A 21,720-nucleotide genomic window follows, 5' to 3' on the forward strand; every position below is an offset into this window, starting at 1 on the left:
TACAAATGGTTAGAGTTTTACCAAACGTTTAACCGATGAATAGGGACCATCCCTTCATCTTACGAATGGTTAGATAATTTCCAAACATTTTAACCAATGAAGAGGATCCATCCCTTCTTCTTACAAATGGTTAGTGTTACCAAACGTTTAACCGATGAATAGGGACCATCCCTTCATCATACAAATGGTTAGAGTATTACCAAACGTTTACCCAATGAATAGGGACCATCTATTCATCTTATAAGGTAAATATATTGATAATTTTTAAAATTTTCAAAAACTTCAAAAGTATAAAAGAACCACTTTAAGAATTACTGAATTATTGTATTATATATTTATGAATACTTGCTGTGGTAACTGGTGTTCAATACAGTTCATTACATATGTTAATAAAACAAATAATATCTTAATTATACAGCAAGCATAGACAACAACTAGTGGTATCTAGCTCTGTTTTAACATCGTCTTTGTTTCTTTTCTTTTTTCTCCTAACTCACCCTGATTCTGTTAATTTTTCCCTCACTCCAGCCTGTTCCTAGAGCGTCCAGACCTAGAGCGAAAGCAGCAGAAGAATAGTAAACATTACTGTCCATAGTAAGTTAACTCGTGCTGTTTTACTGGTCTATACACGTCAGGTTACGTTATAACATTTAATAGTATTATTATTTACTGATCAGTTAGTTTGGAAATGTTAAAATAACAAATAATTATCTTAACGTAATTGGATCTAGGTTTAGTTTATCTTCCAATCGTGACAGTCAGTTTGTATCTTTCATTGTACTGTAAATATTGTCAAGCCTAACTTTATTTTCATTTACGTTTTTACTTTTCACTAGCCTTCCCAAGACCCTCTTTTACTACAGTAAGACATCCTTGAACGAATCAAGCTTTCTTGGGAAGATGTCTCAGTGACTAAGACATCATGGATTACCTGAATTTTTAACCTTCTTTCTGTTACAATATTGTCATAACACTTATATTTTGGTTGCTTCCTGAGTAGATATTTAGTATATTTATTTCAAAATAAAAAATGTACTTGTATATTATTTTTTCTGTTGCTTTCACTACATAAATAAATCTGGAAGAACAACAACTGACACACACACACACACACACAACTTGACAAGTATAAAAGAACTGCCCAAGAGACGTTCGAAGTTTGTTTCTTTTATTGATTTTATTATGTCACTAGGGTGCTATATCAGAAACACCAAGAAGACTAGAAATATACGATAGGTATATTTGTTAATTCTTTCTTACTCTGGACTCGTCGAAACGATCATTTATTTTTGAGTTTAATTATGAGAAAGTATAAACACTGTTCTAGAAAACTAAATAGATGATTTCGAATCAAATTCCTATTTCATTCTTTTTTCGATCCGTTATTGTGAGTAAATCGAGTATATTCAGAAATTGTTAGTGACCCAAGTGTACTTTCGTACATGTGTGTTATATGAAGTGGAAAAATAAACTGTCGGCAAGAAATAAAACTGTGGTTTCATTATCTTGTGTTCAAATTTATAAAATACGGTCCACAACTTTGAAAACGAAACTTCTATAAATTGACAAATAAAAGGCATACTTCGACTTTTAGAACTTGTTCCTAGCGGAGATTGTAATAAGCTTTTAATATACTGGTAACATTTCTAAAATAAACTGTTTTTAGGTGTGGAAATCAGCTTCAATCATGTATTCGGTCCGATACTATAAATAAAAAAAATGGTGTTAAACTTCTCTATCAGAGTTTTCACTGAGTGTCAACTGTAACACTGTACTCTATCAACGTATCGTTCCTCTATTAAAACAACTAATAGGCCTGAAATGAGCGTCAAAAATCTGGTTTATAATTCTAACTAAAAAATTAAGGGGAATTTTTAAAACATTATCTGCAGCTTACGTGTTTATTTGTTTGTTTGTTTTAGAATTTCGCACAGAGCTACTCGAGGACTATATGTGCCAGCCGTCCCTAATTTAGCAGTGTAAGACTAGAAGGAAGGCAGCTAGTCATCACCACCCACCGCCAATTCTTGGGCTACTCTTTTACCAACGAATAGTGGGATTGGCCGTAACATTATAACGCCCCCACGGATGAAAGGGCGAGCTTGTTTGGCGCGACGGGGATGCCAACCCGCGACCCTCAGACTACGAGTCGCACGCCTTAACAGGCTTGGCCATGCCGGGCCTCTTACGTGTTTATCACAAACTTTAGGCCTATTGTTTTCTAAGACTTCGGTGGCTATAGGAATTTGTAGAGTAAATTTTAAATTGCTATACAGTACATACAAATAGCGTTCAAGGGAACCTTCTGTTCAAGCAACTATGTTCTAATTAATTTTCTATATTATGTATTTTAATTTGTTTGTTTGTTTGTTTTTTTTGAATTTCGCACAAAGCTACTCGAGGGCTATCTGTGCTAGCCGTCCCTAATTTAGCAGTGTAAGACTAAAGAGAAGGCAGCTAGTCATCACCACCCACCGCCAACTCTTGGGCTACTTTTTTACCAACGAATAGTGGGATTGACCGTGACATTATAACGCCCCTACGGCTGAAAGGGCGAGCATGTTTGGCGCGACGGGGATGCGAACTCGCGACCCTCAGATTACGAGTCGCGCGCCTTAACACGCTTGGCCATGCCGGGCCCGTATTTTAATTCCTCAACCTGCCTCTCTTTTAAGAAGTAATTAAAATGTTATTAGATAATTACACGTAAAAAAGATCTCTAGTGATATATAATGACAGTGTAATCAACACTCTTCTGACGCTCCTCAAACAGCAAGGAAGTCGAACCTTATTGGTTGTTTTAATGGGATAGAAGATAAAATGTCAGTCACATCAAACTACACTGATCCTTGTTAAAAGAGAGGTTATCAATTACGAAACAGTTGTTATACAAACATATGATAAACTATTCCAAAACTCATAAAAATCTCGTTTTAACATGTTGATACAGTACATGATCTGTGCGTGAGATATACAACTTCAGTTAAAACAGGTTTTTAACACGTTGGTACAGAATAAGATCTGTGTATGAGAGAAACAAGTTATGTTAAAACAGTTTTCTGTGTCCATCCTTGCAAAAGGAACATGTTCAATATTGAAAGTAGTGTCTTTTCGTTTACTAACGATTCATTTCATTCCTCCCCGGCTTGGACAATGGCAGCCATGGTCATTATTAATTTTGCAAGATAAAAAACTGTCTTTAGGTATCACAACCTCAAATCTTTAAAATGCTTTACCAGAAGGCACAGTCGTACAACAAGCGTCAATTCAATCAGAAAATAAAAAAACTTTCTCTGTTTTACCTTAATTAATGACCGTGAACCCATTTTCTTTAATTTTACAGATTATTTGTTATTATTTTCAGTTCTGTTCAGTTGTCCTAGCATCAGTGACAGTACGACAAAGTATCGATCTAATATCCACGTCATTCTCCATATAACGTCATGACAGTCATGTGCAAGCTGAATTGAACGTTTGATTATTTTTAAGATGGCAGTTTAGATAAACTGAAATTAACATAATTGCTGGACGGTTGCCTCTTAATACTAGTCATAACAACTTGCAAACACAACAGTATTATGGTGGTCAATAAATGTGATAAATTCTATCCATTCAAAACAATTAATTACAGCTTAATTACAGTCAAAACATTAAAGGAAATAGTTAAGAACAAGATACCGTGTAAATTAATATACAGTAAAGTTTAAATCCATACCAATGAAATAATGCCATATTTAAATAAAAACTAGTTTCTACATTCCACGAGTTCCTTTCAATTCAAAGTATGTGTGTGGGAAATAGATACACTGTTTACATTATCACGAAAGGTCCAAATCCTTAAACGGCATATGATGTCAGAGTGACCCCCACATGTGTTGAAGGTTGGTGACCTTTGGGTTAACAGATTATTTTGAAATAATGTTTAGTTCTATGTATCAGCCTGGCTGCATGATAAAGTTTCCAATGACATCTGTGTGAGCAGTTTCTTATTTCGAAATAATAAACATTTATTTACCATCACTGATGGCAGCTCTTAGACTGTTTTAAAAAACGAATAGAGGAATTTACTATTGTGTAACGACGTCCACAGGCTGTAAGGGCGAGTATGATTAGTGAAATACTTGTACTTACGAACATCAAGTTCCCTAATCAACAGCTCATGCCACAACACTGTATAAAATATCAGTATAACATTGAAACAGACAAAAAAACAGATTGTCTTTTATTGTATCAAAAAAACGTTGTATCGGGTTTTTTACTCGTAACATACAGGAGCGTTGTGTACTTAGAATGAGGTACAAAATGGTTATAAGGTTTCAGCGGATTCTCAAAAATATTTAACTTTTACACGTCACCAACTGTTGACTTCTTTATCAGTTCACTGACAAACTACCTCCACACAAATTTCATGTTCTTAAGACATTTTCTACTTGAGTACAAGATAGCAAAACTTTCTTTGTATAAACGGTTTGTACCAATAAACATTTCAAGGAACATATAAAAATTTTATGTTATACAATTTAAGTTCACCAATAAACATTAACAATATATTTTATATTGTACACTTTAACTTCATGAGTAAACACTAACAATATATTTTATGTTGTACATTTTAAGTTCATAAGTAAACACTAACAACATATTTTATGTTATACATTTTACGTTCATGAGTAAACACTAACAATATATTTTATGTTACACACTAAGTTCACCAGTAAACACTAATAATATATTTTATATCATGCGCTTTAAGTTCACAAGTAAACACTAACAATATATTTCATGTTTTACACCTTAAGTTCACCAGTAAATACTAACAACATACTGTACGTTATACACTTTAAGTTCACGGGTAAACACTAACAGTATATTTTGTGTTATATACTTTAAGTTCACGAGTCCCAAAATATATTGTGTGTTATACACTTTACGTTAACGCGTGAACACTAACAATATATTTTATGTTGTACACTAAGTTCATGAGTAAACACTAAAAGTATATTTTACACCTTAGTTCACCAGGAAACACTAACAATATATTGTATGTTATACATTTTAAGGTCAGCAGTAAATACAATATATTTTATGTTGTACACTTTAAGTTCACGAGTAAACACTAACAATATATTTTATGTTTTACACTTTAAGTTCACAAGTAAATATTAACAATATATTTTATGTTATACACTTTAAGTTCATAAGTATATGCTAAGAATATATTTTATGTTATACAATAAGTTTAAGAGTAAACACTTACAAAATACTATATGTTATACACTATGTTTTTGGATTAAAAATTAGAAGTAGAGTTTAGGTTACAAATTTCGTGAAAAAATAGTACACGAAGCTCAGAAGTAAATTATATTTTGAGATGTCGTTTAAGACAATTTTAATTCGTGAGTGAACACTGCGATAAGTTTTAAAACTCAAGATATTCTCAAAAAGGATAAGGAAAAGTGTATTCACCGCCAAAAAAATAAATTTAACAAAAAAATTTATTTGATTAATGCATTTGAAAATTAGAAAATGATACAATTCAGATATAAATCAAAGTTCAAAGGATAGGTTTGTGCTCTGCAATGGCTGCTTTGTTCGCAAGTCTCTTTCCCAACGGGAATAAAATTTGAGAGCGCACACGTATTGAAGAGAAATGGACAACAGGGCTCGTTAGAAAGGCTGTTGACAATATATGTGTCTATTGTATCTAATTGTTGTATCTAGTTAATTACACCGGATTCCTTGATTAATCTACCTTAACTGTTCCTAGTTCTATCTAATTATTTACACCGGATTCCTTGATTAATCTACCTTAACTGTTCCTAGTTGTATCTAGTTAATTACACAAGGTTCATTGATCAATCTACTTTAACTGTTCCTAGTTGCATCTAATTAATTACACCAGATTCCTTGATTAATCTATTTCAACTGTTCCTAGTTGTATCCAATTAATTACACTAGATTCATTGATCAATCTACTTTAACTGTTCCTAGTTGTATCTAGTTAATTACACTAGATTCATTGATCAATCTACTTTAACTGTTCCTAGTTCTATATAATTATTTACACCGGATTCCTTGATTAATCTACCTTAACTGTTCCTAGTTGTATCTAGTTAATTACACTAGATTCATTGATTAATCTACTTTAACTGTTCCTAGTTGTATCTAATTAATTACACTACATTCATTGATCAATCTACTTTAACTGTTTCTTGTTGTATCGAATTAATTACACTAGATTCATTGATCAAACTACTTTAACTGTTCCTAGTTGTATCTAATTAATTACACTAGATTCATTGATCAATCTACTTTAACTGTTCCCAGTTGTATCTAATTAATTACACTAGATTAATTGATCAATCTACTTCAACTGTTCCTAGTTGTATCTAATTAATTACACTAGATTCATTGATTAATCTACCTTAACTGTTCCTAGTTGTATCTAATTGATTACACTAGATTCATTGATTAATCTACTTTAACTGTTCCTAGTTGTATCTAATTAATTACACCAGATTCTTTGATTAATCTACCTTAACTGTTCCTAGTTGTATCTAATTAATTACACTAGATTCATTGATCATTCTACTTTAACTGTTCCTAGTTGTATCTAATTAATTACACTAGATTCATTGATCAATCTACTTTAACTGTTCCTAGTTGTATCTAATTAATTACACCAGATTCTTTGATTAATCTACCTTAACTGTTCCTAGTTGTATCTAATTAATTACACTAGATTCATTGATCAATCTACTTTAACTGTTCCTAGTTGTATCTAATTAATTACACTAGATTCATTGATCAATCTACTTTAACTGTTCCTAGTTGTATCTAATTAATTACACTAGATTCATTGATCATTCTACTTTAACTGTTCCTTAGTGTATGTAATTAATTACACTAGATTCATTGATCAATATTCTTCAAGTGTTCCTAGTTGTATCTAATTAATTACACTAGATTCATTGATCATTCTATTTTAACTGTTCCTAATTGTATCTAATTAATTACACTAGATTCATTGATCAATCTACTTTAACTGTTCCCAGTTGTATCTAATTAATTACACTAGATTCATTGATCAATCTACTTTAACTGTTCCTAGTTTATCTAATTAATTACACTAGATTCATTGATCATTCTACTTTAATTGTTCCTAGTTGTATCTAATTAATTACACTAGATTCATTGATCAATCTACCTTAACTGTTCCCAGTTGTATCTAATTAATTACACTAGATTAATTGATCAATCTACTTCAACTGTTCCTAGTTGTATCTAATTAATTACACCAGATTCCTTGATTAATCTACCTTAACTGTTCCTAGTTGTATCTAATTAATTACACTAGATTCATTGATTAATCTACTTTAACTGTTCCTAGTTGTATCTAATTAATTACACTAGATTCATTGATCAAACTACTTTAACTGTTCCTAGTTGTATCTAATTAATTACACTAGATTCATTGATTAATCTACTTTAACTGTTCCTAGTTTATCTAATTAATTACACTAGATTCATTGATCATTCTACTTTAACTGTTCCTAGTTGTATCTAATTAATTACACTAGATTCATTGATCAATCTACTTTAACTGTTCCTAGTTGTATCTAATTAATTACACCAGATTCCTTGATTAATCTACCTTAACTGTTCCTAGTTGTATCTAATTAATTACACTAGATTAATTGATCAATCTACTTCAACTGTTCCTAGTTGTATCTAATTAATTACACCAGATTCCTTGATTAATCTACCTTAACTGTTCCTAGTTGTATCTAATTAATTACACTAGATTCATTGATTAATCTACCTTAACTGTTCCTAGTTGTATCTAATTAATTACACTAGATTCATTGATTAATTTACTTTAACTGTTTCTAGTTGTTTATATTAGCTATAGTAATGTCCACCCAAAATACGTTATGAAGGTTTTGTGTGCTTGGACGTCCATGATTTTGAAATGAAAGGTTAGAGTATAAAAATAGTATCCACTAATCATTATTATTGGTTATTTCTTGGAAGTTTGTTTTTTTTTTGGTCAGAAAAATATTTTCAATTATGTGACAATTGACTTCAACCATGGATTCTCAGAGATACATTCTGAAAATGCTAACTATAATCACTCGTTAGTCCTTTCCCTAAAGGATAAACTGTATTACAGAAAACCCCTTCGGTCATAAGGAAAGCTGTGAATTTAAGCAATGATTGCTAGGTACATTTTTCCCCTTCCCTCACAGCACGTCTCACGAGTGACTGCCACTACCGCAGGCGCTGTATAAACCTGTCTTCCTCAGTTAGGAGAGGCCTACTTAGTTTTCTCTAGCAGTCACCATGAGGTGGTTTCATCTAACACTGGTCTTAATCATTCTTTCTCTCGTAGTTTGTACATGTAAACAACAAAACCTTTGGGAAGAGAATTCCTTCTCACAATGCGATTCGGATAAAGACAGCTCATGTGACTCTCAGCCACGTAAACAAACCCACTGGCTATCTGAAGGTTTAAAAGAACCGCCTGCGTGCAACTTCGTGCCCGAGGAAAGGATTGACTGCGTTCCCGAAGCTAATCCAACGCCTGAAACTTGCCGTCACAGGGACTGTTGTTGGGATTTTCACGTGTTTAGTCCTACAAGCACAGATAACCTTGGACGCGTTCGCTCAGGTCCTCCACCTTGTTTCTATCCACCCAACCACCAACATTATAAGGTTAAAAATGTCACGAAAATGCCATGGGGTGTACAAGCTGTATTAAGAAGAACGAGAGATTCTGGCTATCCCCAGGATGTAAGCTTGTTGGCAATGGATATAGTTCATATCTCAAAGGATACTTTACGTATTAAGGTAAAATTTTCCTTATTTGCATTTATAAGTTATGTATACTTGCTTTAACTTTGTGTTTAATAATATTAACATATTCTTTGTTGGTGTTTAGGTATTGTTTCAGTGCTCTGTGTTGATGATCAAGTGCTGGTTATGCTCTCTAATGTTGGTGTTAAAGTATTATTTATGCTCTCTAATGTTGGTGTTTGAGTATTGTTTATCGCCTCTAATGTTGATGTTTAAATGTTGTTTATGCACTATGATGTTGATGTTTAAATATTGTTTATACTCTCTAATGTTGATTTCTAAGTATTGTTTATTCTTTATAATGTTGGTCTTTAAGTATTGTTTCAGTGCTCTATGTTGATGTTTAAGCAGTAATTATGCTCTCTAATGTTGATGTTTAAGTATTGTTTATAGTCTGTGATGTTAATGTTTAAGTATTGTTTATAGTCTGTGATGTCAATGTTTAAATATTGTGTATGAGGTTAAAGAAGTGTTACATATTTGAAGAAACTGTGTTTATTCTGGACATTTCTATGGTTGCACAGCAATGAAAGGACTCCCGGGGTAAAACTTACTTTTACTTCGATGAACATTTTTCCAAAACTGTCTTGTTGAGGATCAGGAAAGCTTTGTGACTGTAGAAGACACGTGAAGTTTGTATAGTTAGTATTATAAATCGTTATATATGTGTGTGTGTATATACGATTGTAGGTCATAGCTGTTCTTCATAAAAATTAAGTAGCGTTACTATTCTTACAAATGAAAATATACGAAGTACGTGTACAGATTTATATATCCTATTTACCAGTAATATATGTGGTAATTATTATACTTATTTAATCATTTTCCTTCTTGAAGATCCTTTTCTCCATTATTTGCGAAAATGATCACGTGGTGCTTCAAATTGGTTGCGACGTAGACCGTCCCACGAACAAACTTAATGTAGGGAAATAAGGCGTTCTTTTCTTTTCCTTCTTCAAATAAAATTTTTTCAGAAGTAAAACGTACCAAGGCGTTACATAATCACGCGTTTCACTCATTTATTTATTGTTAAGTAGAAAGCTACGCAATAGGCTGTCTGGTTTATCACATGTGTATAAAAACTATAATTTTTAAGATATGAGACTCTAATACGATATTTTCTTTTACTTTGGCAGATTTACGATGCCAGAGAAGACAGATACGAAGTTCCAATTATCGATATACCAGATGTCAAGATGACGCCTCAAGTCAGAGATTACGAGATACAAATACAAAATGATCCAATCAGCTTTAAGATAATCAGAAACACGACAGGAAACGTTTTGTATGTACAGACTAAAAAAAACATTTACTGGAAATCTTACCACTAGTTCAGTAATTATTTTATTTTATACAGGCGTAAAACACATTTTGACAACTCAAGGACATTTACAGTAACTTTTTATTGTTTATACGTTTCACAGCTGGAAACAACGTTTGCACTGTTTATACGTTGTACAGTTGGGAACAGTGTTTCTACTGTTCATACGTTGTACAATTGCGATCAATGTCTCTACTGTTTATACGTTGTACAGTCGGGAACAATGTTTCTATTGTTTATACGTTGTACAGTCGAGAACAGTGTTTCCATTGTTCTCCTGCTGATGTTGTCGACAACATCCTATAAATACTAAAAATGTAAAAAATGTTATGTGTACGATTTCTTGTAGAAGTGGGGATATTTAAACATGAAAACGTCTTTTTGTAATATCATTTACACGTTAAATAAGGCACAGTTTCAGTAACGTCCTTTACACATAAGGTAAGGCACCGTAAAACAGTTTCATTAACGTCCTTTACTCGTTAAGTAAAATACGGGTCTTTGTATACTCATTTTAATGTATGCTAAAGCAACAGTAACAAGTGTCTTACAACATTCTTCAATTGTATGGGAACGCACGTGTAACAAGTGTTTTATAACACATTAATTGTATTTGAAAGAACATGTAGGAAGTGTCTCATAACATTCTTTAATTGTATGATAAATTACACGTAACAAGTGACTTACAACATTCTTTACTTGTATGGGAAAGTACACGTAACAAGAGTCTTATAACATTCTTTAACGATATGGGAAAGTACGGATAACAAGTGTCTTATAACACGCTTTAATTGTATGGGAAATTACACATAACAAGAGACTTATACTTCAAATTATAGGAAAGTACTTGTGACAAGCGTCTTACAACATTCTTCAACTATATAGTGAAATACGTGTAACAAGTGTCTTTTAACATCCTATTATTGTATAGTAGATTACGTATAACAAGTGTCTTATAACATCCTACAATTGTACAATAAAGTACATGTAACAAGTGTCTTTTATCATCCTATAATTGTATAGTAAAGTACGAATAACAAGTGTCTTATAACATTTTAATTCTATGGGAAAGTGTGCTTAACAATTGTCTTATAACATCCTATAATTGTATAGTAAAGTATATGTAACAAATGTCTTATAACGCCGTATAATTGTATAGTAAAGTACGAATAACAAGCGTTTTATAACGTTCTTTAATTGTATGGGAAACTACGCGTAACAAGTATCTTGTAACACTCTTTAATTGAATGGGAACGTACGTGTAACAAGTGTCTTTTAACATCCTATATATGTACACTAAAGTACATGCAACAAGGATCTTTTAAGGTCCTATATTTGTATAGTAAAGTACACGTAATAAGTGTTGGTAGCATTCTTTAAATTTATGGGAAAGTACGTTTAAGAAGTGTCTCATAACATCCTATGTTTGTATAGTAAAATACACGCAACAAGTGCCTTATAACAAAGTATAACTGTATAGTAAAGAATGAATAACAGGTGTCTTATTGGATTCTTTAATTGTATGGGAAAGTACGTGTAACAAGTCTTTTAACGTCCTATATTTGTATAGTAAAGTACATGTAAGAAGTGTCTTTTAACATCCTATATTTGTATAATAAAGTACACGTTAGAAGTGTCTTGTAACATTGTATTTTTGTATGTGAAAATACGCGTAACAAGTGTATATAACATTCTTTAATAGTATGGGAAAGTACGCGTGTCACGTGTCTTATAACATCCTATATTTCTACATTAATGTACATGTAACAAGGGCCTTTTAAGATCCTATATTTATATAGTAAAGTACACGTTACAAGTGTTGATAGCATTCTTTAATTTTATGGGAATGTACGCGAAACAACTGTCTTATAACATCCTATATTTGTATAGTAAAGTACACGTAACAAGTGTCTTATAACATAGTATACTTGTATAGTAAAGTACGAATAACAATTGTATGGGAAAGTACGTGTAACAAGTGTCTTATAAAATCCAATATTTGTGTGGTAAAGTACATGTGACAAGTCTTTTAATGTCCTATAATTGTATGGGAAAGTTCGCGTAACAAGTGTCTTATAACAGCCTATATTTGTATAGTAAATTACACGTAACAAGTGTCTTGTAACATTTTTTAATTCTATGTGAAAGTACGCGTAACATGCGTCTTATGACATCCTATAATTGTATAATAAACTATACGTCAGAAGAGTTTGTAACATTCTTTAATTTTATGGTAAAGTACACGTAACAAGTGTTTTATAACATGCTATAATTGTATCGTACATTTCGTGTCTGTTTGTTTTTGTTTGTTTGTTTCTTTTTTGGAATTTCGCACAAAGCTACTCGAGGGCTATCTGTGCTAGCCGTCCCTAATTTAGCAGTGTAAGACTAGAGGGAAGGCAGCTAGTCATCACCACCCACCGCCAACTCTTGGGCTACTCTTTTACCAACGAATAGTGGGATTGACCGTCACATTATACACCCCCACGGCTGGGAGGGCGAGCATGTTTAGCGCGACGCAGGCGCGAACCCGCGACCCTCAGATTACGAGTCGCACGCCTTACGCGCTCGGCCATGCCAGGCCACATTTCGTGTCACAAGTCTTTTATCATCTTATAATTGTATAGTAAGGTACGAATAACAAGTGTCTCATAACATTCTTTAATTGTACAGTAAAGTACGTGTAACAAGTGTTTTATTGGGGATGTTGTTGGAACGATATAGTAATATTTATAAGACACACTTTAGCACAATACTTGACTTTAGCAATTGTTTTTTGTAATCATCATTTTCCGATTTCTACATATTTTCTTGCAGGATCGATACTAGTGCTGGACCACTTATTTTCTCTAATCAGTATCTTCAGATCTCCACACGATTGCCATCTACCTTCTTGTATGGCTTGGGAGAACATAGGGACCATTTCCTGCGACGATCTGACTGGAAAATCTATACCCTTTTTAACAGAGGAGAACGTCCCACGGTATTAACTAGTGTTGTTTAGTGGCGTAAACATTCCCCCATCACATATTTTTAATCAGTGTTGTTTAGTGGCGTAAACATTCTTCCATCATATATATTTAATCAGTGTTGTTTAGTGGCGTAAACATTCCCCCATCACATATTTTTAATTAGTGTTGTTTAGTGGCGTAAACATTCTTCCATCATATATATTTAATCAGTGTTGTTTAGTGGCGTAAACATTCCCCCATCACATATTTTTAATCAGTGCTGTTTAGTGGCGTAAACATTCCTCCATCACATATATTCAATCAGTGTTGTTTAGTGGCGTAAACATTTCTCCATCACATATATTTAATCAGTGTTGTTTAGTGGCGTAAACATTCTTCCATCACATATATTTAATCAGTGTTGTTTAGTGGCGTAAACATTCTTCCATCACATATATTTAATCAGTGTTGTTTAGTGGCGTAAACATTCTTCCATCACATCTATTTAATCAGTGTTGTTTAGTGGCGTAAACATTCTTCCATCACATATTTTTAATCAGTGTTGTTTAGAGGCGTAAACATTCTTTCATCATATATATTTAATCAGTGTTGTTTAGTGGCGTAAACATTCTTCCATCATATATATTTAATCAGTGTTGTTTAGTGGCGTAAACATTCCCCCATCACATATTTTTAATCAGTGCTGATTAGTGGCGTAAACATTCCTCCACATATATTTAATCAGTGTTGTTTAATGGCATAAACATTCTTCCATCACATATATTTAATCAGTGTTGTTTAGTGGCGTAAACATTCCTCCATTACATATATTTAATCAGTGTTGTTTTGTGGCGTAAACATTCCCCCATCACATATATTTAATCAGTGTTGTTTAGTGGCGTAAACATTCCCCCATCACATATATTTAATCAGTGTTGTTTTCTGGCGTAAACATTCTTCCATCATATATTTTAATCAGTACTTGTTTAATGGCGTAAACATTCCTCCATCACATATATTTAATCAGTGTTGTTTAGTGGCGTAAACATTCCCCCATCACATATATTTAATCAGTGTTGTTTTGTGGCGTAAACATTCTTCCATCATATATATTTAATCAGTACTGTTTAATGGCGTAAACATTCCCCCATCACATATATTTAATCAGTGTTGTTTAGTGGCGTAAACATTCCCCCATCACATATATTTAATCAGTGTTGTTTAGTGGCGTAAACATTCTTCCATCATATATATTTAATCAGTACTGTTTAATGGCGTAAACATTCCCCCATCACATATATTTAATCAGTGTTGTTTAGTGGCGTAAACATTCCCCCATCACATATTTTTAATCAGTGTTGTTTAGTGGCGTAAACATTCTTCCATCATATATATTTAATCAGTGTTGTTTAGTGGCGTAAACATTCTTCCATCACATATTTTTAATCAGTGCTGTTTAGTGGCGTAAACATTCCTCCATCACATATATTTAATCAGTGTTGTTTAGTGGCGTAAACATTCCTCCATCACATATATTTAATCAGTGTTGTTTAGTGGCGTAAACATTCTTCCATCACATATATTTAATCAGTGTTGTTTAGTGGCGTAAACATTCTTCCATCACATATATTTAATCAGTGTTAATTAGTGGCGTAAACATTCCTCCATCACATATATTTAATCAGTGTTGTTTAGTGGCGTAAACATTCTTCCATCACATATATTTAATCAATGTTGTTTAGTGGCGTAAACATTCCTCCATTACATATATTTAATCAATGTTGTTTAGTGGCGTAAACATTCCTCCATTACATATATTTAATCAGTGTTGTTTAGTGGCCTAAACATTTTTGCATCATATATATTTAATCAGTGTTGTTTTGTGGCGTAAACATTCTTCCATCATATATATTTAATCAGTACTGTTTAATGGCGTAAACATTCCTCCATCACATATATTTAATCAGTGTTGTTTAGTGGCGTAAACATTCCCCCATCACATATATTTAATCAGTGTTGTTTAGTGGCGTAAACATTCTTCCATCACATATATTTAATCAATGTTGTTTAGTGGCGTAAACATTCCTCCATTACATATATTTAATCAGTGTTGTTTAGTGGCCTAAACATTCTTGCATCATATATATTTAATCAGTGTTGTTTAGTGGCGTAAACATTCCCCCATCACATATATTTAATCAGTGTTGTTTAGTGGCGTAAAATTCTTCCATTACATATATTTAATCAGTGTTGTTTAGTGGCGTAAACATTCTTCCATCACATATATTTAATCAGTGTTGTTTAGTGGCGTAAACATTCTTCCATCACATATATTTAATCAGTGTTGTTTAGTGGCGTAAACATTCCTCCATCACATATATTTAATCAGTGTTGTTTAGTGGCGTAAACGTTCTTCCATCACATATATTTAATCAATGTTGTTTAGTGGCGTAAACATTCCTCCATTACATATATTTAATCAGTGTTGTTTAGTGGCCTAAACATTCTTGCATCATATATATTTAATCAGTGTTGTTTTGTGGCGTAAACATTCTTCCATCATATATATTTAATCAGTACTGTTTAATGGCGTAAACATTCCTCCATCACATATATTTAATCAGTGTTGTTTAGTGGCGTAAACATTCTTCCATCACATATATTTAATCAGTGTTGTTTAGTGGCGTAAACATTCCTCCATTACATATATTTAATCAGTGTTGTTTAGTGGCGTAATCATTCCCCTATCACATATATTTAATCAGTACTGTTTAATGGCGTAAACATTCCCCCATCACATATATTTAATCAGTGTTGTTTAGTGGCGTAAACATTCTTCCATCATATATCTCTAATCAGTGTTGTTTAGTGGCGTAAACATTCCCCATCACATATATATCTAATCAGTGTTGTAGAGTGGCGTAAACATTCCTCCATTACATATATTTAATCAGTGTTGTTTAGTGGCGTAAACATTCTTCCATCATATATATTTAATCAGTGTTGTTTAGTGGCGTAAACATTCTTCCATCACATATATTTAATCAGTGTTGTTTTGTGGCGTAAACATTCTTCCATCACATATATTTAATCAGTGTTGTTTTGTGGCGTAAACATTCTTCCATCATATATATTTAATCAGTACTGTTTAATGGCGTAAACATTCTTGCATCATATATATTTAATCAGTGTTGTTTTGTGGCGTAAACATTCTTCCATCATATATATTTAATCAGTACTGTTTAATGGCGTAAACATTCCTCCATCACATATATTTAATCAGTGTTGTTTAGTGGCGTAAACATTCCTCCATTACATATATTTAATCAGTGTTGTTTAGTGGCCTAAACATTCTTGCATCATATATATTTAATCAGTGTTGTTTAGTGGCGTAAACATTCCCCCATCACATATATTTAATCAGTGTTGTTTAGTGGCGTAAACATTCTTCCATCATATATATTTAATCAGTGTTGTTTAGTGGCGTAAACATTCTTCCATCACATATATTTAATCAGTGTTGTTTTGTGGCGTAAACATTCTTCCATCACATATATTTAATCAGTGTTGTTTTGTGGCGTAAACATTCTTCCATCATATATATTTAATCAGTACTGTTTAATGGCGTAAACATTCTTCCATCATATATATTTAATCAGTGTTGTTTAGTGGCGTAAACATTCTTCCATCACATATATTTAATCAGTGTTGTTTTGTGGCGTAAACATTCTTCCATCACATATATTTAATCAGTGTTGTTTTGTGGCGTAAACATTCTTCCATCATATATATTTAATCAGTACTGTTTAATGGCGTAAACATTCCCCCATCACATATATTTAATCAGTGTTGTTTAGTGGCGTAAACATTCTTCCATCATATATATCTAATCAGTGTTGTTTAGTGGCGTAAACATTCCCCCATCACATATATATCTAATCAGTGTTGTAGAGTGGCGTAAACATTCCTCCATTACATATATTTAATCAGTGTTGTTTAGTGGCGTAAACATTCTTCCATCATATATATTTAATTAGTGTTAATTAGTGGCGTAAACATTCCTCCATCACATATATTTAATCAGTGTTGTTTAGTGGCGTAAACATTCTTCCATCACATATATTTAATCAATGTTGTTTAGTGGCGTAAACATTCCTCCATTACATATATTTAATCAGTGTTGTTTAGTGGCCTAAACATTCTTGCATCATATATATTTAATCAGTGTTGTTTTGTGGCGTAAACATTCTTCCATCATATATATTTAATCAGTACTGTTTAATGGCGTAAACATTCCTCCATCACATATATTTAATCAGTGTTGTTTAGTGGCGTAAACATTCCTCCATTACATATATTTAATCAGTGTTGTTTAGTGGCCTAAACATTCTTGCATCATATATATTTAATCAGTGTTGTTTAGTGGCGTAAACATTCCCCCATCACATATATTTAATCAGTGTTGTTTAGTGGCGTAAAATTCTTCCATTACATATATTTAATCAGTGTTGTTTTGTGGCGTAAACATTCTTCCATCACATATATTTTATATGTTTTATCTAAAGTGTTGTGATTTCATTGCGAATTGCGCGTCGTCTGATTTTTTTCTGTACAAATTGTGTTAAGCCATTCCATTTTAAAAATACGACCTGCCGTTTTCAGACATGAATTCTCAGGTTGCTATTTCCAGCATGAAGTTAATGAACCATCCCGTATTCCATTTCTGTTATCTAACATCGTAGCATCTCTCAGCAGTCTGTAGGGGAAGGCTTCTCACTTGAGGCCATCCGTTATGAAGTGGAGACATTTATTCGGAATGTCTTTCCGGGAGTTCTGAGGCTGCTTTTGCTGATGATTCAGGAGAATCTGGAGAGAATTTTGACTCACCTTTTCTGACACTTTTGTTTAGTAGGTTGACTTCTCAACTTGGATCAGCCATCTTCTACTCCGTTTCTTTAGTTATTCACTCTTGGTTGCAAGGTTTTGGAATTTTTCAAGTTTTATTCTTCCTTGATGGTAGAGGGTGACTTCATTTGATATCATTGTTTATGCTATAAGACTAATTGCTCGATCACTTAACAGGAGAAATATGCCTTGTTCCTTACGTTTGTTGGAACAGTACGCTTTGGCTTACCACCGCCAGGAAGGCATGTATTTAGAATCCCAATGGTTTGATCCTCTTTTGAACATGTGGAGTTTGAGACTTGATTACTTTGAATGGATTCGTCTTATTGTCACTACTGTTTCGAGATATTGATCTTTCAAAGTTTGTTTGAAGTCTCTCAGTGTTCTTCACATCAATTTGTTGACGAATTTGGTTTTTTGCTTCGTAAGATTGTCAGCTTCTATTCTTCCTTTATTTTCCTGGCTTTTATGTTATTAGGACATATTGGATAGAGATGATTTGTTAGATGGAGTTCTTCTACCTGCTGGCGCCCTCCATGAGTTACGTAATGCTTTTTTCCTTCATCCCTTGATGTTTGCAGGTCTTCCATAGGCGTTGTAATTAGTGACTGATGTTGCTCATTTTCATCTTCCTTGTTGTTATTGGCCTCTTGAGAGTCTTTGGCTCTTGCTGAAAGTAACTGTGCGCCCATCGTCACGTTTTCCGGCCCTCGACTTTAGCTCCTTGATCTAATAATACCAAGAATAGATTCTGTCATTATTTTAAGAGCTCCTCTGTTTGGGCAGGTCGTCAACATCAGTGACTACCATAAGCTTGTGGGATCTATGGGAGCGAGGTTACATTTTCTGGGTGCCTTGAATAACTTCACCAGAGATTCAAGGTACTCCAGATTTTTTTCATTTGATACACATGGCCACTTTCATTATCTTCCCAAACTGTGGTATTTACACTTTCAACAGTTCCACGAAGTATGGAGCTTTATTTCAAGGCTGCTAAAGAAAGCAGATCCCATTCTTTCAGGATTTTATACCTGTTTATTTTTTGTGTCCAAAAAGACGAGAGATCGATATCTGATAATCGTTCTTCCTCGTTTCGATCAATTTTTACATTCTACAAGGATGGCATATTTTTACCAGGTCTGTGGATGACCAAGTTCGATGTTGCCAATGCGTATCTCTACAGCAAAGTCATCTTGCTTTTTGTACGAGAGTTAAGTTCTGTAGTTCAATATTCTGTTCTTCGCTCTAGAAGTTGCACCATGTCTTCTGCAGAGTCATACGAGTTTTTTTTTCATTCGTTGGGTTGTACACACACCATTATATAAATAAAAGGTTACTTTCAGAATCATCTCGTCATTTAACAGAACAACACGCCTAGGTTCTCTTTTCAGAAGTTACCAAGACTGCTTTCTTATCAGAGCCGAGAAATCCATTTCTCTTGTCGACTCAATACATTGTTCATCTTGGTGTCTTTTCAATATGTATTTAACTTAGGCTCAGTTGACGCCCATCTAGCTCTAGGCTATGGAATGGGCAGTCAGGATCTTACTCACATTTTCTTTTCTTTCTGCATGTTTGATTATCTCTCTTTGGGAGATGTGGGCATCCCTCAAACCTCTAACTCCTTTGGAACGAGCTTATATGTAGTTCTTTTACTAGTCACAGCATGACCAGTGAATCAGAAACTATAATCCGCCGGATAATCCAGTCTCCTTACTTAGGAGCAACATCTTTGATCTAGGACTATGGTTGGATCAACATTACCACTACTAGTATCGCCATATTGCCCTATTTTCAAGAGATTTATCTCTTCACAGATGCCTGACTTCAGAGATGGAGTGTGTGTATGTTTATGTCAGGAATTCTAGAGTCTATGGATGAACGACGAATCTTCTTTCCCCATCAATATTATAGAATTTCTTTCCAGTTAGGAATAGTTCAAGATATAGCTCTACTAATTTGTTCAAACAGTTACACAGATCTTACCTTTTCTGTAAAGGGGGCAAGTATTCTCACAATTTTTTGAACTTTGAACATTCTTTACTGGGCCCACTCCCATAATATCATCCTTCCAGCTTGTCATGTTCCAGGTGTGATGAGCTCAATAACAAATCGCCTGTTTCGGTCCCAGTAAATTCTCCCAACTGAATGGATGCTTCTTCTCGAGGATTTTCAGTGGATTTTTTCCTCACTTTGGAACTGTGATGTTCGACACGTTTACCACCCATTGAAACTCTCAGCTACAAGCGTTTCGGTTCCCAGTATCAAATTCAGTCAAGACTGGACGGGATTACATCTTTATACCTTCCTCTGATTTATCTGTCACTCAGAGTTCTAACTATGGTTCAATTTCCTCCTTTTCGAGTACTGTTGGTAGCCCCAGATTTGCTGGTCCAATATTTTTAAGAGAGTTTATCTCTACTACTTTCTTTCTCTCTGGTCATCTCTGAAACAACCTCTATCTGATATTCTACACTCAGACATTCCAGAACTCAAACTTCACCTACAGAAGTTATATAGTTCTTTGTACGGCTTAACTTCTAAGTTACCTTGTATTTGTTTCAAGTTTCTCATAGACCACCAATGAACATTTATCAACGGAAATTGAACACTTATTGTCAATAAAAGTGAACCCCCTTCACCCACGTGTCCACCATACCTCGTTTTATGACCCAACATTTTGACAAATATGTAGCTTTGTAGACCTATTTTCTCTATTCTAAATAGTTTAAAGTATTTGAGTAGCCAGTGCCATCCAGCCTTCTCAAATCGGAGTTGTTTACACAAGACTCTGTTACTCTATTAACGTCCTGCTATATTCTGATAGGTCCTTCCTTCTTACGTTCTGCTCTACCCTGATAGGTCCTTCCTTCCTCTGTCCTACTATACCCTGATAAATCCTTCCTTTCTCTAACCTGCTAGACTCTGATAGGTTTTTCCTTTCTCCGTCCTACTATACCCTGATAGGTTCTTCCTTCTTACGTCCTGCTATATCCTGATAGGCCCTTCCTTTCTGAGTTTACATGTCACAGTGTGTGAGATGTTCATCTTGATGTGTTAGTCGTAACTTTACATGTCACAGTGTGTGAGATGTTCATCTTGATGTGTTAGTCTTAACTTTATGTGCCACAGTGTGTGAGATGTTCATCTTGATGTGTTAGTGTTAACTTTATGTGCCACAGTGTGTGAGATGTTCGTCTTGATGTGTTAGTCTTATCTTTACCTGCCACAGTGTGCGAGATGTTCATCTTGATGTGTTAGTGTTAACTTTACATGTCACAGTATGTGAGATGTTCATCTTGATGTGTTAGTGTTAACTTTATGTGCCACAGTGTGTGAGATGTTCGTCTTGATGTGATAGTCTTATCTTTACCTGCCACAGTGTGTGAGATGTTCGTCTTGATATGTTAGTCTTAACTTTACATGCCACATACACTTTATGTGTTTTTCTAGGACGATCCTACCATGAATATGTACGGTAGCCATCCCTTCTACTTGATGCTAGAAAACGATGGGAACAGCCATGGAGTCTTTCTATTAAATAGTAACGCCATGGGTAAGAATTAGTCGGTACAAACATACTAAACATACACTGATAATTTTTACGTAATTTGACTTTATTAAACGATGTGTGTACAAACATACAAAACATACACTAATAATTTTACGTAGTTTGACTTTCTAAAA

At 33.6% G+C, this 21,720-nt stretch overlaps 2 protein-coding genes across 25 annotated transcripts in view; both read left to right on the forward strand.

Moving 5' to 3' along the window:
- Positions 1-1,490, forward strand: part of LOC143239745 (myosin heavy chain, muscle-like) — a 40,788-nt gene extending 39,298 nt beyond the window's left edge. For all 21 annotated transcript variants that reach the window (XR_013021346.1, XR_013021345.1, XM_076481185.1 and 18 more), the window contains 2 exons: positions 529-594; positions 837-1,490. Coding sequence is in view for 19 of the 21 variants with exons in the window: in XM_076481185.1 (XP_076337300.1) it covers positions 529-576 (48 nt within the window). In the remaining 2 variants the exon portion in view is untranslated. The remainder of the gene's footprint in view (positions 1-528; positions 595-836) is intronic.
- Positions 1,491-8,256: 6,766 nt separating this feature from the next.
- LOC143239749 (lysosomal alpha-glucosidase-like) overlaps positions 8,257-21,720 on the forward strand; it is a 36,842-nt gene continuing 23,378 nt past the window's right edge. The window contains exons 1-4 of one of the 4 annotated variants that reach the window (XR_013021349.1): positions 8,257-8,850; positions 9,993-10,141; positions 12,995-13,160; positions 21,487-21,589. Coding sequence is in view for 3 of the 4 variants with exons in the window: in XM_076481203.1 (XP_076337318.1) it covers positions 8,344-8,850; positions 9,993-10,141; positions 12,995-13,160; positions 21,487-21,589 (925 nt within the window). In the remaining variant the exon portion in view is untranslated. The remainder of the gene's footprint in view (positions 8,851-9,992; positions 10,142-12,994; positions 13,161-21,486; positions 21,590-21,720) is intronic. The other 3 variants (XM_076481203.1, XM_076481201.1, XM_076481202.1) reach the window with 3 other exon arrangements.

This window comes from Tachypleus tridentatus, chromosome 13, assembly GCF_004210375.1.
Source record: "Tachypleus tridentatus isolate NWPU-2018 chromosome 13, ASM421037v1, whole genome shotgun sequence".
NCBI lineage: Eukaryota > Metazoa > Arthropoda > Merostomata > Xiphosura > Limulidae > Tachypleus > Tachypleus tridentatus.